We start from the raw sequence: 16,527 nt of genomic DNA on the forward strand, positions 1-16,527 counted from the left end.
CATCAAGTGCCTAATCGTGAGTGACCCCTCCTGGGGAGCTGCAGGGGAAATCAAGTCCAACTTGTCCCTAGGACAAGTCGGACTAATGTATGGGGACTAGAGAGTCAGAAACTCATTCTGAGATGGATGCAACCCATTTTAAAGAAACACTAGTCTAGAAAGAAATCAGTGTAGTACAAATAAATGCAATCATATCTTTTGACAACAAATTCTACCTGAATTCTTTCCACTTCTCAAACACCGCCAGCTCCAGCTCCTCAGTCTGAGTCGACACAAAGCGAAATTCTGATACTAGATCTGGAGAATGTTCCAAAGGGTCAAAATCTCCCAGCTCCCCTGAAAAAAGGCAAAACACTAGATCAACTGGGAGATATTACAACATGTGCAATACTGTTTTGTTTTTATTATTTTTACACCTTTTTTCCCCCAACATCACTTACGGCCCATACACACTAGAAGATTATCTGGAAATTTCTGGGAACAAATTACAATTGACTCCAAAATGCTGGAAAATGAAGAAAAAAAGCAGTCATCTGCATAAAGGTACACACACACACTAGAAGATACTGGCATCAATCTCATTCAGAAAGGGGCTTGTGAACGATATTGATGGCAATAACTTCTAGTGTATAGGTCTAATATCTTTAACAATGACACCCCCCCCCCCCCCACCATCATTGTTAACGATATTGACATCTTGACATTCTGCCACTATTGCTCATGTCATTTGCACCCAGCGTTTAGTGTAGAGGTTCAATATCTTTCATGATCAGCTCAAGGGAAATAGTTCACCAATATCTTTAGTCTTTCATATTTTCTAGTGTGTATGGGCCTTAAATTGACCAATTTGTCTGTAGGACCATGTTTTCCGTGTTTAGGAGCAAATGGTCAATTGTTTCCAGATTTTCGTTCTACCCAGCCAGATTGGAAAGATCATTTTCTAGCGTTTATTATACGCACATAAAACATCTTAGGGCAATAAGCTTTTAGTTCGGGGGTGATGCTGGTTGATTTGCAAAAGCAAATTCCTTCTTTAAAATGGACAATACCATGTGCACTGCATGTGGGGCTGATGTAACAGGATCAGAGAGTGTTACATTTGGGTGGGGTGTGCGCAAACTGAAATCTAAATTGCAGTGTAAGAATAAAAGCAGCCAGTATTTACTCCGCACGTTACATCTGCTTCAGGTCCCTCAGACACCAAGTATTCCAGACATGGCTGCTGTTTCAAGAACCTGGTGATTAGTCTGTCAGATAGAATTCCCCAGAAATGGCAGGTATAAATTGCGGCCCCCAGTTCCCCGTACTGCTCGTTGTCAGGTCTGAAGTGGTTAATCTAACAGATGCAATTCCTGCTCCAACTATAAAGCATAGTGCGTTGGTCCAGAGATGCCAGCTGCCGTGATAGTCTTTGGTGAAACGTTGGAGCCTACTTTTTCCTTGAAAAAGTATTTTATTAAACGATACGGGTTTGAGCCTACGGGGTATTATATCCAACAAAGACTTATGCCCCTTTCACACCGAACGTCAAAATTAACTGGGTTAAGCAGTGTGAAAGGGTTAACCCGGGTCTTAAATCCCAAGTCACAGACCCTGCCCCGGGTTGACGCTTTTACACTGAAGAATGCAGTGTAAAGTTACCGGGCTGACATTTTTAACCTTGTAATTTGCTGCTCAGTGTGAAAGGGGGTCAGACTGCACCCAGCAAAATGACCCGGAACTCAAAATGCCAGGTGGCATGTCTGAAAGTGGTATAAATGACAGATTCTTAAAACAGCAGCCACGTCTAGAATACTTGCTTACTCGAGGATCTGAAACAAAGTAGCGGAGTACAAGTGGAGATGAACAACCTACCACTGCAAAAGACCTGAAAACATCTATTCACTAACAAATATTTTTTGTTTAACACTACACACACTTCAATTGTATATTAGCGCTACCTAATTAATTCTATTTTAAAAAGGAAGCTGCTCACAGAGTTCAAGGCACTTGGAATTCTAGGGATAACTGTCAGTTAATGGCCTGTGGATCCCACACACACTTATGGCTTTGGGAAAAACAAACTCCTTCATGCTGAAAGATTAGGGAGCAGAATGCACTTGGACCCAACGTTTCAAGAACTCAGTGCATTTTGCACAGAATAGTACAAAAGCACAGGGGTGGTTAACAAGAAAGATGCAGGCAAGGTCTGTGCACGATTCTTCTGTAAATAGCAGGTTTCACAAGCAGCCAGACATGATGCTACTAAATCCAGATTAACATCCCATGTCATCTAGACAAAATCTTCTTATCCACCCAGCAGACAGACAGGGGGGCTATCTACACTACCACTGGACACAGCATTCATGCCTGGAACTTGGCAAGAAACACAACCACAGATAAAGAAGTACAAATAATTTGTTATCGAACACATGTGCAGCCATCCCAAAAGTACAGCTCTAAAACAGAACAATTTTTAAATGCAGAATAAAGAATATAAACATTTTAGTGCCAGAAAATATTTTGGGAGGCAAAGAAGGACTTTTGGGGGTTGGCATCAGACACCACTCCCAAAAAGGGACAGCATTTCAAACATTTCTAAAACACGAATAGTATTACTACACACAACTTCTCACACTTATTAATATATTGTTAAAACAAAGAGCAGACAGAGAATGAAAAATACCCTCACAATTTATCAAAGAAATCTGATAACCAGATTCTACCATGATCACATTTTCTGACATGAGCCCAAACGGAGGTTATTTGTGATGTACGTCGGTTGATGGATGACAAGGAACCAGGGAGTGATATGAGTATGTATCATTACGTCGACACTGTTTAGGTCGACCACTATTTGTAGAAAGTGAAAAAGTCAACACGAATAATGTCACTATGCATTAGGTCGACATGGTCAAACTCTCTGCATTAAAAAAGGTCAACATGCGTTTCTCTCACTTTTTTTGGTGTCTATGCCGACATGGACACAGTTTAAGTATACCGCATCCTCATTTCAACCAACGTCACCGAAATAGGCCATTATATGGATCACTTACAGGCAGACAAAAGTCCCATAAAGGCATTAAGACTAATGGTGGCCATACATCAGACCAACCTTCCTCCAACTGACCAATCGACCAACTAGTCGTTGTAACTAATACACCACCCAACACACCTATCCAACTTCTCCCTCAGACCAGCCATCGTCTCCCCAACTTGTGATGTGACCTACGTAGGTGGACAGGTTCTGCATAATCCTGCACACAAAAACCCCCCCAAAAAACACTTGTGCATGTGTCAAACAGACATACACAGGTACTTGATGACACAGAGATGCTGTTACACAGACAGACTGATACTGCCATGCAAACAGACTAAAGGCCCCGATACACTATGCGATTTTGGGATGATTTTGGCACTTTGGGCCGCTAACCGGGGGAAATCGGCCCAAAATCGCAGGTGTGTGATATCGGATCAGATCCGAGGTCCCATGCGCATCGGACCGGATCAGGGAGGTCAGACGCTCAGCACATAAGATCATGTCAGACCGCCCTGTATGCATATGCCTGCCCACCTGACAGACATATGCATGCAGACTAACCGGGGGAGCAGTGGGGCGGGCAGCGGGTCTCTGAGCGCTTGGCTGGTGGCGCTGACCTGGCCGGGCGGTGTGATGATCACAGATATCCTTCAGCAGCGCTGCGGGACGGGATGTGCAGTTGCGGGTCTTAGATTTTTTAAATACCTGTCAAATGAGCTCTCAGCCAAGCAGAGAACGGACAGTCATTTGACAGGTATTTTAAAAATCTGATTGGCTGAGAGCTCAGCAGCTGCTATCCTGCCACCGCTATACTATGGGGCTTCTGCCGCCAGCCCCTTCTGTAAGGTCCCACTCTATGGTCTCCACAGGCCCAGGTGATAGCCCAGCCTGCATTCATGTAGTGAAGGATTATGAAACCGGTAGGAGGACACCGACCGTCAGTTTCTGTCTACTTATCGTACAGTTAGGGCAAAGGTTTCCTCTACACCTAAACAATAAGGGGTGTGGTATGGGAGTCGACAGTCGGTATTCAGACTGTCATCAGCCAACTTCGGAATCCCGACTGCCGCTACTCCGTCAGGAGCGCTATAATGCCCCTTGCGGGCTCACTGTAATCGCCACACTGCTGGCTTGGTGGCTCACTACAGGTTCTACTCTCTCTCTCTCATAACTGCTGTTAGGCCTGGTACACACCAGAACGATCCTGATTGTTAGTAGATCATTAGCAGATTGTGTGATGGTCGCACGATCTGTTGGAGCACACAATCTGCTAACGATCTGCATCCAATCTGATCCCAATCCGATCTGAGTCTGTATCCAGTTGAATGGATCTTTTACAGATCCTACCTGCAGCAGGTAGGATCTGTAAAACAACCAAACGACAGCGGGGACGCGCATCGGATTGGAATCGGAATTGGACCTAAACATCAATCTACATACAATCTGCATCCAATCGGTCGGAATTGGATCCAGATTGATGGAATTGAGCCCTAATCGTTCTGGTGTGTACCCCCCCCCCCCTAAGTCGGGGATCCCAACGGTCAGGCTTTTAACAGTGGGGATTCTGACGTCGGTGTACTGACCATCTGAATCTAGACTGCCGGGAGGTCATTAGTCACCCACAATGTATTAGGAAAGGGAAAAAAAAAAAAATGAAAGAAGTTTGATTTTTCTTAAGTACTTGGCAGACTATTTTGCCTGTTTTGTGGGGTAGATGTATGAAGCAGTGATAACGGAGGAGAAGTGGTAAAGTGCTGGTACTTTATCACTGGCCAACCAGCTCCTAACTGTCTTTTTAAACCCAGCATGTAACTTAACAATAAGTAGCTGACTGGCCGATGATAAAGTACCAGGCACTTTATCAGTGATTCATACATCTGCCCCAAAGTGTGTAAAAGCAAAGAGAAGATAGTTGGCTCCCACATACTGCCAGATTACATTTCACAAAAGAATAGAAACCTTCATGAAGGTTATGACAAAATATGTTCTAGTTATTTAATTACTACCAACTATTTATAAAGCGCACAGTCTCAAGCAATTTACAGAGAATATTTTACCATTCACATAAGTTTTCCCATGGAACTTACAATCTATATTCCTTACATGCACACACATTCAGGCTAGGGCTCATTTTGTGGAGTCAGTTAACCTACCAGTATATATTTTTGTTTTATGGGGGGAGGAAACCCATACAAGGAGAATATACAAACGCCACACAGATCGGGTCATCGTTGGAATAGTACACCTTAAGCTGGATACACACACAAAACATGTATCTGGCTGGTGGTAATAAAACCTGGAAATGTAAAATCAGCAAATGAAATCTTTCCTCCCAAGCACTGGAATAAAAAAAAAAAAAAAAATTGCTTGTATAATTTGTAATATCCGATTTAACCAATTTTTTCTGACTGACCGTCTGTTTTCCAGAGTTTGGGAGCAAATTTTTAATTGTCATTTATTCCAATATAATTTCCAGCTTTCTGTTCCCACCACATAGATTGGACAGATAAATCTGTAGATGTGTACCCCAGCTTTACCATGGTGCAGTGAGGTAGAGCACAGAAAAGGTAAAGGTGGCCATACATCAGAAAGATATTGTACCCAATCATACAATCTCAATTGATTGTAAGATGGATTGTATGCACATCTTGTGTACACAAATCATACAATCAATCATCAGATGGATTGTATGACTGATTGTATGATGGATTGTATGCAGATTGTGTGCACATCTTGCATACACAATCATACAGCAGATGGATTGTATGACTGATTGTAAGATGGATTGTGTGCAGATTGTGTGTCCAAAAACCACCAAGGACTGCCGGGGATTTCAAGGGAAATTGTACACAATCATGAGCGCAATCGATCTTAAGATCGATCTTTCTGATGTATGGCCAGCTCTAGTATAGATTTATTTCAGTAATAGTCAAGCTATGTGCCCCTTACCTTGTAGGGTGTATGCTGCCAACTGCACACAGGTATCAAATGGACATTCTAACCTGACAGACAAAACATACAAGTTAATAACCTTAACAATCTATTCTGCTAAAAAATAATAATAATAATAATAATAATAATAATAATAATAATAATAAAATACAAAAAATACAAAAATCAAATCAGTACTGACTAGACCAGGGGTAGCCAACTCCAGTCCTCGAGAGCTACCAACAGTTATTGTTTTCCAGATCTCCTCACAGAATCACAAGTGAAGTAATTAGCTCCACCTGTGGATCTTTTAAAATGTGTCAGCGAGTAATGAGTGCACCTGTGCAGCAGCTAGGTGGTCTGGAGAATGTGAACTGTTGGTAGCTCTCGAGGACTGGAGTTGGCTACCACTGGACTAGACTGTGACCAGAACTGGGCCTTCCATATGTGTGTGGTTGAAAAGAAACAGATTTGACAAAGCTGGTTAATGAATGAGTGAATGAATGCAATGTGTTTTGATGTTAACTGGATACACAAATCAATATATTTATTGCTGGATAAAGATACAGTAGATACTGACTTCATATAATACAAGAAACTGAACGCAGGCTCAGAAATCCACATTGGATACAACACTCCTGAGGTTTTGTGGCAGGAGCCACCAGCCTAATATAAAGTGATCACAAATATGAACCAGAGCGCACATTTTACTCTAAAGTACAGACAAGGGAAGATAGGCCATGTAAGTTGGGCCTATCTTCCCTTGTGGGGCCCACGACCCATATAGAAAGAGAATAGGCGACGAGTGCAGAGAGTCCGCAAGGGGTTTGAATGTGTCCCCCCATGCCGGACTCCTGACAATCGGGATACCAATGTCGAAGAAACAACAGCCAGAATGCCGACTGTGGGCGCCTTATAGCATACCCCCCCAGGGAAGTGCTCTGCTATAGAAAATCCAGTGGAGCCGACGCAGAAGAGCACCAGCGACTGGGGTGCAGCAGAGCATGGAGCGCAGGAACAGGAGTGTACCAGCAGCCAGGTATCCACAGAGCACCAGTGGCCAAGGAGTAGCCGAGCCTGGGTCGATGCTGGCGAGAACTAAAACTTCCTCCTCATATTTGTTGCTCACTTTATTCTGCCCCCCCCCCCAAACTGGCATTGTAGGGTCAGTAATGGGGGGGGGGGGGACCCTCAAAAGTAGAATATCTGATGGGACCCAGAAACAGCAGAGAAGTACCGACACTTAATAAAGTGAGGGGCCCCTGGGATCCACACATTTTTTTCACTGAGCACGATCACAGATTATATTCTATATATTTCTCCATAGATCTGCACATTAACGCTTGTTACAACTACTACTAGAGACTGCTATACATACTGCTCCCTATTAATGATACAGTTTAAAGATATGTATAGTAAATCTCAGCGTTTTCAATAGCTTAGGTGTGTTCCAAACATATAAAAAATTAAGAAGTGAGTGCTATTAAAAAAATAAAATAAGTCAGGGAGCATAATAGAGTGTCACACACAGAAACACTTACTTTCCACTTAGGATATCTTGTTTTAGTTGCAGCACAAACAGGTATCTGAAATAGAAAGTGCGGCAAATAATGAAGAATCACCAGGTAGTAGGAGCACTACAACAACTCCAAGGAGACCAGATAGGAGACCCACTAGCTACCCACATTGGAGGAAGCCAGTTATGCTGTGTAATGGGGGCAAGTATACATGGAATCTTTTTTTTTTTTTTCTTTTTCATATTTTGTCATCACACCCCTCAGTAAAAAAACACAGTTGCTGCAAGAAGGCAACATTTACATGGTTTGTGTAGATGTTCACAAAGCAGCAAAAAACTGGATATATGTGTAGCTGGGTTATCAAAATAAACCAGTTTCCCAAGCAACCTAAATTACATTCCAGGTTTTAAGGCTTTCCATGCTTGATCACAGGTGAATTTATTACTAACTCAGTCAATTTGATTTCATATTCTGGAATTAAGCATGCATAGCCTTAAAATCTGTATGGCAAAGTTTGGAAAGCTGTGGAACAACTGCATACTGTAGGTTCTCCGCTGTTTTCAGACTCCCATTTTATACATGCGTTGACAACTATCTGCCAAGAATTGTAGCTCAGCTCAAATATCGGTGTTTCTGAAAAGTAAACTAAAAAAAAAGTCAAATGTCTGAAGATGCCCATACACGGTACAATTTTTCCAGTGTGTTTTGAACTAGATCGCATCGCATGTGATGCAATCAGAAGGCATTACAAAAACTATGTGTAGCACATACTTTTTGTACTGTGCTATGAGATGCCAGCGGGATCACATATAGGCACCTTGAGTGACACAAGGTTCTTAACATGTACGATAAATACATCTGTATTCTAGATTTAGTAATCATTTTATGCAGCTCTCTGAAAGCAATGCAGGAAAATGTTTCATACAACGTTTAGTCTCCCATCACACCTAAGCTAGTAAACTTCATATTTTAGTGTAGTTTAAAGCATAATAAAACAAATATTACAAAATGCAGTATTATCATATAACTGGTAACATTGCATGACACAATTCACTGAGGTCATTAAAACACCAGTGGAGAACTGACTGTTGCCCATCACTGATGTAAACAGGTCAGGATTTGGAAATTATTCAATACGGAGTTCAACAGGACAGAAAAATTGCATTGGATTGTTTAGCAGATCAGTCTGACAGACCTGCGACAGGAAGGAGGGATAGCTTTCACAACAGCGGTTTATACTGTGGAGTCCTCAGTGCCATTAAAGTTTGGTTGTAAACAGAATTTTAACTGCAGTAGCATTGGTAAATGGATCTTTCATGGCTTGGTATTGCAGGAATTTCATTCAAAGGTCAGGAAAATGTGGTGTACAATGGTAGTATATAACCCAGCATACCCCGTAATAACAGCAAGGAGCTATACGGATAACAAAAAGCCTCCACCGGTGGTATCTTTATTGTACAATTAACCTTAATGAGACATTAGCCCTTATGAGAGTGCAGGTTTTGTAAACCCCCAATGGGAAGAGGGTAGTTTCAATTGTGGGAGGCTTTCTCCCACTTATAAACCTATAAAGCAAAGTCCCCCAATTACAGTGTTATTGAGAGCAGATTTAGGGTCTATTTCAGAACCGATTACAGGGCAAATCCATGTTGCATTGCAGGTTGGGCAGCTGTAACATGCAGAGAGCTAAATTTGGGTGGGGTGTGTTCCAACTAAAATCTAAATTGCAGTGTAAAAATAAAGCAGCCAGTATTTACCCTGCATAGAAACACAATCTCACCTAAATCCAAAGCCACGTACACATTTGGTGACCTGGCTATTTTGCCGAGCGACGTGCTTAAGCACGATCGCTCGGCACACATTGCAGTGCACATCGAGTCAGACTGCTAAGAAATGGGACTGAAATAGCCCCATATGTATGCCCCTTAACTCTCTCTGCAAGTTAAATCTGCCTCACCTGCAATGCAACATGGATTTTCCCATTATGAGGACAAATTTGTCCTGTGATCAGGTCTAAATTAGGCCCTTGACGACCCAAGACATCAAAAGTTTTTGCAAATCATTTTTCTGCATGTCACTTTAGATTTAGCTGGATCTGCTCTTAAAGCTAAAGGAGTTCGTTTGTGTACCTGGATATGCAGGAAACATACTGAGAGGTTTTGGGGGATATTCAATCTCCGGCGAGCACCTCCCATCGGGGAGATGCCCACCGGGACCTATTCAATGCAGTCTTCCCCGACAGCATTGAGCAGGGTATCACGGCAGAACGAGCCAGACATCACTAGCTGTTGGGCTTGTTCTGCCGAGAACAACCGGGAAGTGACGAGCTGCTGGCTGCAGCTCGCCTCTTCCCAGCTGCAACTCATGACCACATCCCCTTCTCGCTCCCCGGCAGGCGGGACATTGAATCCTGCCTGCATGTTCTCAGTCGAGCTGACCGAGAATGGGACTGGTCACGGCGGTCGAGCAAGCTCGATTGCCGTGACGCTCACATTGAATACACCCTATATCTTCACACTAGAGTTAAACAAGGACATACGAACTTCCCAATTCTAAGTCTAACCTCATACAGTCAGGTCTATAAATATTGTGACATCGACACAATTCTCATATTTTGTACCAGGAGTGATGGGATGAGAAGAAAAGAAACTGCTCATTATCCAAAACATACCACCTCATCAGTGAAGCATGGTGGTGGTAGTGTCATGGCATGGGCATGTATGGCTGACAATGGAACTGGTTCCCTTGTATTTATTGATAATGTGACTGCTGAAAAAAGCAGCAGGATGAATTCTGAAGTGTTCTGGCCAATAATATCTGTTCATATTTAGTCTAATTTATTTATTTACAGTTTCTTATATAGCGCAGCAGATTCCGTTACGCTTTACAATGGTAGTGAAATGCTTCAGAACACATTGGACAGCACTTCACACTGCAGATGGACAATGACCTGAAGTATAATGCAAAAGCAACCAAAGAGTTTAAGGCAAATAAGTGGAATGTAATACCCCTTTTACACCAAAAACCCTGGTCCGACCCTGGTCTTTGAACGCTGGAGTTTCCAGGGTCTGACCCTGCTTTATACAGCACTTCGACCTGGGTCTGCACCATTTACACTGAACCTGGGTCAGCCCTGCCTTGAGAGAGAGAGAGAGAGAGAGAGAGAGAGAGAGAGAGAGAGAGAGAGAGAGAGAGAGAGAGAGAGAGAGAGAGAGAGAGAGAGAGAGAGAGAGAGAGAGAGAGAGAGAGCTATATATCTATCTATATAGCTTGGAGGGGGTAGAGGGGGGAAGCTGTCCACGGGTGCTGTGAGGGTAGAGGGGGGGAAGCTGTCCCCGGGTGCTGTGAGGGTAGAGGGGGGAAGCTGTCCCCGGGTGCTGTGAGGGTAGAGGGGGGAAGCTGTCCCCGGGTGCTGTGAGGGTAGAGGGGGGGGGAAGCTGTCCCCGGGTGCTGTGAGGGTAGAGGGGGGGGGAAGCTGTCCCCGGGTGCTGTGAGGGTAGAGGGGGGAAGCTGTCCCCGGGTGCTGTGAGGGTAGAGGGGGGAAGCTGTCCCCGGGTGCTGTGAGGGTAGAGGGGGGAAGCTGTCCCCGGGTGCTGTGAGGGTAGAGGGGGGGAAGCTGTCCCCGGGTGCTGTGAGGGTAGAGGGGGGGAAGCTGTCCCCGGGTGCTGTGAGGGTAGAGGGGGGGGAAGCTGTCCCCGGGTGCTGTGAGGGTAGAGGGGGGGGGAAGCTGTCCCCGGGTGCTGTGAGGGTAGAGGGGGGGGGGGAAGCTGTCCCCGGGTGCTGTGAGGGTAGAGGGGGGGGGGGGGAAGCTGTCCCCGGGGTGCTGTGAGGGTAGAGGGGGGAAGCTGTCCCCGGGTGCTGTGAGGGTAGAGGGGGGGGGGGGGGGAAGCTGTCCCCGGGTGCTGTGAGGGTAGAGGGGGGGGGGGGGGGAAGCTGTCCCCGGGTGCTGTGAGGGTAGAGGGGGGAAGCTGTCCCCGGGTGCTGTGAGGGTAGAGGGGGAAGCTGTCCCCGGGTGCTGTGAGGGTAGAGGGGGGAAGCTGTCCCCGGGTGCTGTGGGGGTAGAGGGGGGAAGCTGTCCCCGGGTGCTGTGAGGAGGAGGGGGGTCCCTGCGGCTGCTGAGGGGAGAGGGGGTACCTGTCAGCCTGACACTATGATTGCCGGCGCTGCCGCATCTCCCCCCGGCGCCAGAGGGACCGCCGACACTGACTGTCCATCCGCCGCAAGGACCGTCCGCCGGGGGGAGATACAGCAGTGGCTGCGCCGTGTCAGGCTGGCCGCTGACAGGTACCCCATCACCCCTCAGTAGCCGCAGGGACCCCCCTCCTCCCGCAGCACCTGGGGACAGCCTCCCCAGCGCTGCACGCTGTGGACCCGCTGCGGGAGCCTGGACCCGCAGCGGGACCATTTACACGGGTCCCATCCGGGTTCTACCCAGGTCAGGACCTAGGTAGAGAACCCGTGTAAATGGACACGGATACCCCCCATTTACACCGCCGATGATCCGGATTTTTCGGCGGTGTAAAAGGGGTATAAATCACCTGACCTAAATTCAATTGAGCATGCAATTCACTTAATGAAGACAAAACTGAAGGAAAAATACCCCAAGAACAAGCAGGAACTGAAGACATTTGCAGTAGAGGCCTGGCAGAGCGGGTTATGGTCATTTGGTCTACAGCATGATGGTCAACAAGCATTGGGTTTACACCATTAGGTCGACATGGGTCTAGGTCAACAAGTCATTAGGGTGACACAAGCATTAGGTCGAAAGTTACAAGGTCGACATGGGATTTTTCACTGTTTTTTGAGCCAACAGGCGGTATTTCATGCCCTACCATCCACTAGGGCGTGGTGGGAGAATAAAATAGTGCGCCCGAAGCATAGCAAGCAAAGTGATTCACTTGAAACGGTGTCCATGTCGACATTCTGGTAAAAAATATTAATTTTAAATAAAGTCACTGCTTGAAAAGCATTATAACAGTTGTAGGAGGTTTTAGATTTAAAAAAAAGTAGCATTTGTAACATTAAGAGATTTAGAAGTAACAAATAAATAACAGATTCAATTAGCCATGGTATTTACTGCTTACTGGTTTAACACCAGAGGCTATTTAATCATTTGCTAATGTCCATGCACATTAACTCATAGCTCCCATGGTTTTAGAAACTGCAAGAAAAAAAAAAAAACACACACCCTGAGACTAGAGCCCTGTACACACACACACACACACACACACACACACACACACACACACCGATTTGCTTTCGATTCGATGTTAGATCCGATTTTCTATTAGATCTTTCCATTCGATTTGGAATTAGATCTGTACTTTTGAATTAGATATCGAATTCGATATACATTCATGGTACACATTCGATTTACTAGATCGAATCTGATATTTCCTTGGCTGCACAGTAGATTTTTCGGTTCGATTTTGTGAAAACGGGAGCGCGCATCGAATCCAATGTAGATCGAAAGTGACACAAAAACCATTCGATTTAGTTTAGGATTCGATTCTGCTTCTATAAGCAAAATCGAATAGAAAAAATTAAATAAATCATCGATTCATGTGTACAGGGCTTTACAGTGTGGGGTAGAGGCAATCATTGAATTGCTCAGGGTACAGCTAAAGCCACATGGCTGGATCAATCTATCCCCAAAATTTGAGTTTTCATTAATCCTCCACCCATGGGTGTTCTAGTTTAAAACAAGACCCCTACATAAAGAGCGGTCTAGCATGTTTTTAGTAAAAAGTTAATTTCAGTGGTTGCTATTAAGAATAATGCACATGTGGCCCTCCCCCAGAACCCCCCTGTCAGACTAACCGAGTGAGCTCTTCACGCAGGTTGTTGGGTTCAGAGGAGTAGAATTTTACACGGAGATGGAGACAGTATGGTGGACCAACTGCAATAGAGAAATCAAGCGTTACACTTATCTAATTTAATAAGAAGTAATCACTGACCCAAACATGAACACGTCAACATGATCTCAGATTTCACAACTGTAAAATTAAATCCGACTAAAAGGATTTTAAACTTCATTCCAATAAATCTAGAACAGGCTGCAATTTACTGGTTTAAAAGGAAAAACAGTATATGTAATCCAAACCAAGTTTATGTAGATCACAATTTCAGCTACATCGGATCTCTAAATTCTGCTTCTCCACCCTTTTCACACTCAGGAAATATAGTATGGGAGGTCAGAGCCTGTTGTTAAACACTAAGGGACATGCTGTGGTTTGTTGGGGACATCTCTGTATTATCCTGACCTTAGCTGCACTCTGTAATTACAGATCTTGTGGGATTAAGGAATCCTACACATTCCAAATTAAATCATTGGCTACACCTTCTAGCATAATTGCTTGAGTACGATAAATAGGCACCCCTGGTCCTCGGTGTAACTAGTGTGTGCGATGTAAATTAGCAGATGCACCAGAAGGCATAAATCATATGGAACCGGAAGGATTATGTCAAATTCAAGGTCTCAGCATCTATGTATTTACAACATACACAACATTATAATTACAAGCGGTTTTAGAACTTACTCTTCACTTGTTTTTTGATACTCTTGGTATGATCAAGCCAGTGCTAAAGAGAGAGAAGATAATCGTTACGCAATGAATCATACAAGCATGATATTATAAAACGAAAAATACATCCCTCTGGAGGTCTGTAGCAATGGTCATCCCCAGAATTAAGAAACTTTAAAGCTCAGTACACACTATAGGTAATGTGTACCCAGTGAGCTCATGCACAACAGCACTTGCAGCATGGCTCTTGCGAACAAGGTTTTGCTTCAGGCCTGCATGCAGGGCCAAGGAAAGCACAGACAACATGCAGGAGTGCACATGGGGCACGATTCAGGTTATTTTGCAGCCCTGCTGATTAAATGAATGACCGTGCATGTGAATGGTACACTGCTTGACAGGAGGGAGAAAAATCACTCGATTGTGAGTGATTTTCCCAGTGTACACAGGGGCGGGCGGTGCAGCAGAGATTACCTGATTGCTGGGCTCCAAAATCCCGCAGCCCGGGAATCAGGTGTGAATTACGCCCATAGTCCACAACATAATGCATACACACTAGACCATATGTATGAAAGTGTTGTTATCCTGCAGATCATTTAAAGAAATGGTTTAGCCTGTGCGCACCATAAGTATAGGTATCAGCAAAATGATATCAGTTAATCCCTCCCATCAGAGCACAAGCATTTCCTTAAGATAGGCAAACACTATACATTTATATACAGTAGCAGCCAATTTGTCTGGGTGGAATGCAAATCTGTAATGATAGGAGAAAATGACAAAACAGTTTATTCCAAACAGATAATAGATAATGAACAAATGCAAGGTCATGCACCTTGGGAGACATAACCAGTGTGCTAGTTATAACCTAAGAGGGGATGAATTGGGTAATTCAGTACTCGAATAGGATCCAGGAGTCCAAATAGACAACAAACTAGGGTGTAGTGCTCAATGTAATATAGCAACTAAAAAGGCCAATAAAAAAAAAAAAAAAAAACTCTAGCATGTATTAAAAGGGGCATGGAAACTAGGGATTCAAAATTAATTATGCCTCTGTAGAAATCATTGGTAAAGGTGCGTACACATGGCTGCAATTATGCATTAAATCGCTGGCAAAATGGTCGCTCAGTGACCATATTGCCAGTAATTTAATGTGCAGCCAGCGATAAATGGCTGGGAGCGCGCTCCCGCGGCCAGCGCTTCATGGTCGCTGGTCGCAGGAGCTTGCTCCTCAGATTCTGCACAAAATTGCAGGTCGCTGGTGCACAAAGCACTGTGTACCAGCGACCAGCGACACTAGCCTCCTGCGCCGCCCGGGTACCCGCCCACCTGTCCTGTCACAGCGTGACATTCCGGCCCGGGTACCCGCCTTGTCACTCACCGCCTCACACGGAGACACGGAGCAAGCCCCTGCTTCTTGCTCCGGTCTTCCAGCGCGCCGCACACAGCAGCAGCTCCGATAATGAAGCCCACTACTACACAGCCGCACTATCCAGTAAGTGCATAGGCTGTAGTAGAGGGCATTGGTGTCGGGCAGCATGATTATGTTCATGCTGCCCATCGATGGTGATTTGCACCATCGGTGGGCAGCATGAGCATTACCATGCTGCCCCACACCAATAGTATCTGAGCAGATTTAAAATGAAGGGGGCATTGGTGTCGGGCAGCATGATTATGTTCATGCTGCCCATCGATGGTGATTTGCACCATCGGTGGGCAGCATGAGCATTACCATGCTGCCCCACACCAATAGTATGTGAGCAGATTAAAAATGAATAAATAAATAAATGAATAAAATGAATAAATTAATTTTTTTTTGGGGGGGGGGGGGGGGGTTGGGGCAGTGGGGACCGGTGGCAGGGGCCACACGGCCGTCTTGTGCCCCCACACCCCTGGTGGGAGCGGGGCCCTAGCGGCTGCTGCCGCTAGATTATCCTGCCCCTACAAAGATGACCCCTGCTACATCTGTAGGTACTTGTGGATTATCACGGCTCCCATCGCATGCCATCACATGCCAAATGTAGTGGCATGAGATGGGATGCGATTTTAGCCGATTTATGGAAAAACCGCATGCGATCGCATCGCATACAAACAAATCGCATGCGATGCGATTGCACCCAATTTTGCACTGAAATGCATCCAAATGCATTGAAATGTGTAGGAAACATGTGAAATGCCCCCAAATGTCATTTTTCATAGTGTACCACCCCCACTATCAACGTCAACACGAAGCGTGGCGAGCGCAGCGAGCCCTGCGAGGGGACGCGGACACCTGTGAAGCCCGCGAGGGGATGCGGACACCTGTGAAGGTATCCGCGTCCCCTCGCGGGGCTCGCCATGCTTCGGGTTGATAGTGGGGGTGGTACACTATGAAAAATGACATTTGGGGGCATTTCACATGTTTCCTACACATTTCAATGCATTTGGATGTATTTGCGATGCGATTTTTTTAGCATACGATGGCCATCGTGGGAGCCGTGATACTCCACAAGTACACCATATACAGACTTCCCACAACCCATGTCAATCATAAATGAATTTA

General features: G+C 45.0%; 1 protein-coding gene across 4 annotated transcripts in view; it reads right to left on the bottom strand.

Annotated features, from left to right (window-relative positions):
- Positions 1–16,527, bottom strand: part of EPB41L5 (erythrocyte membrane protein band 4.1 like 5) — a 90,936-nt gene that overhangs the window by 42,694 nt on the left and 31,715 nt on the right. For all 4 annotated transcript variants that reach the window (XM_083153648.1, XM_083153647.1, XM_083153646.1 and 1 more), the window contains exons 4-8: positions 14,007–14,049; positions 13,288–13,366; positions 7,492–7,536; positions 5,969–6,021; positions 216–336 (exon numbers count right to left, since the gene is read on the bottom strand). In XM_083153648.1, the coding sequence (XP_083009774.1) occupies positions 216–336; positions 5,969–6,021; positions 7,492–7,536; positions 13,288–13,366; positions 14,007–14,049 (341 nt within the window). The remainder of the gene's footprint in view (positions 1–215; positions 337–5,968; positions 6,022–7,491; positions 7,537–13,287; positions 13,367–14,006; positions 14,050–16,527) is intronic.

Source organism: Crinia signifera, chromosome 7, assembly GCF_055691185.1.
Source record: "Crinia signifera chromosome 7, ASM5569118v1, whole genome shotgun sequence".
Taxonomy (NCBI): Eukaryota; Metazoa; Chordata; class Amphibia; order Anura; family Myobatrachidae; genus Crinia; species Crinia signifera.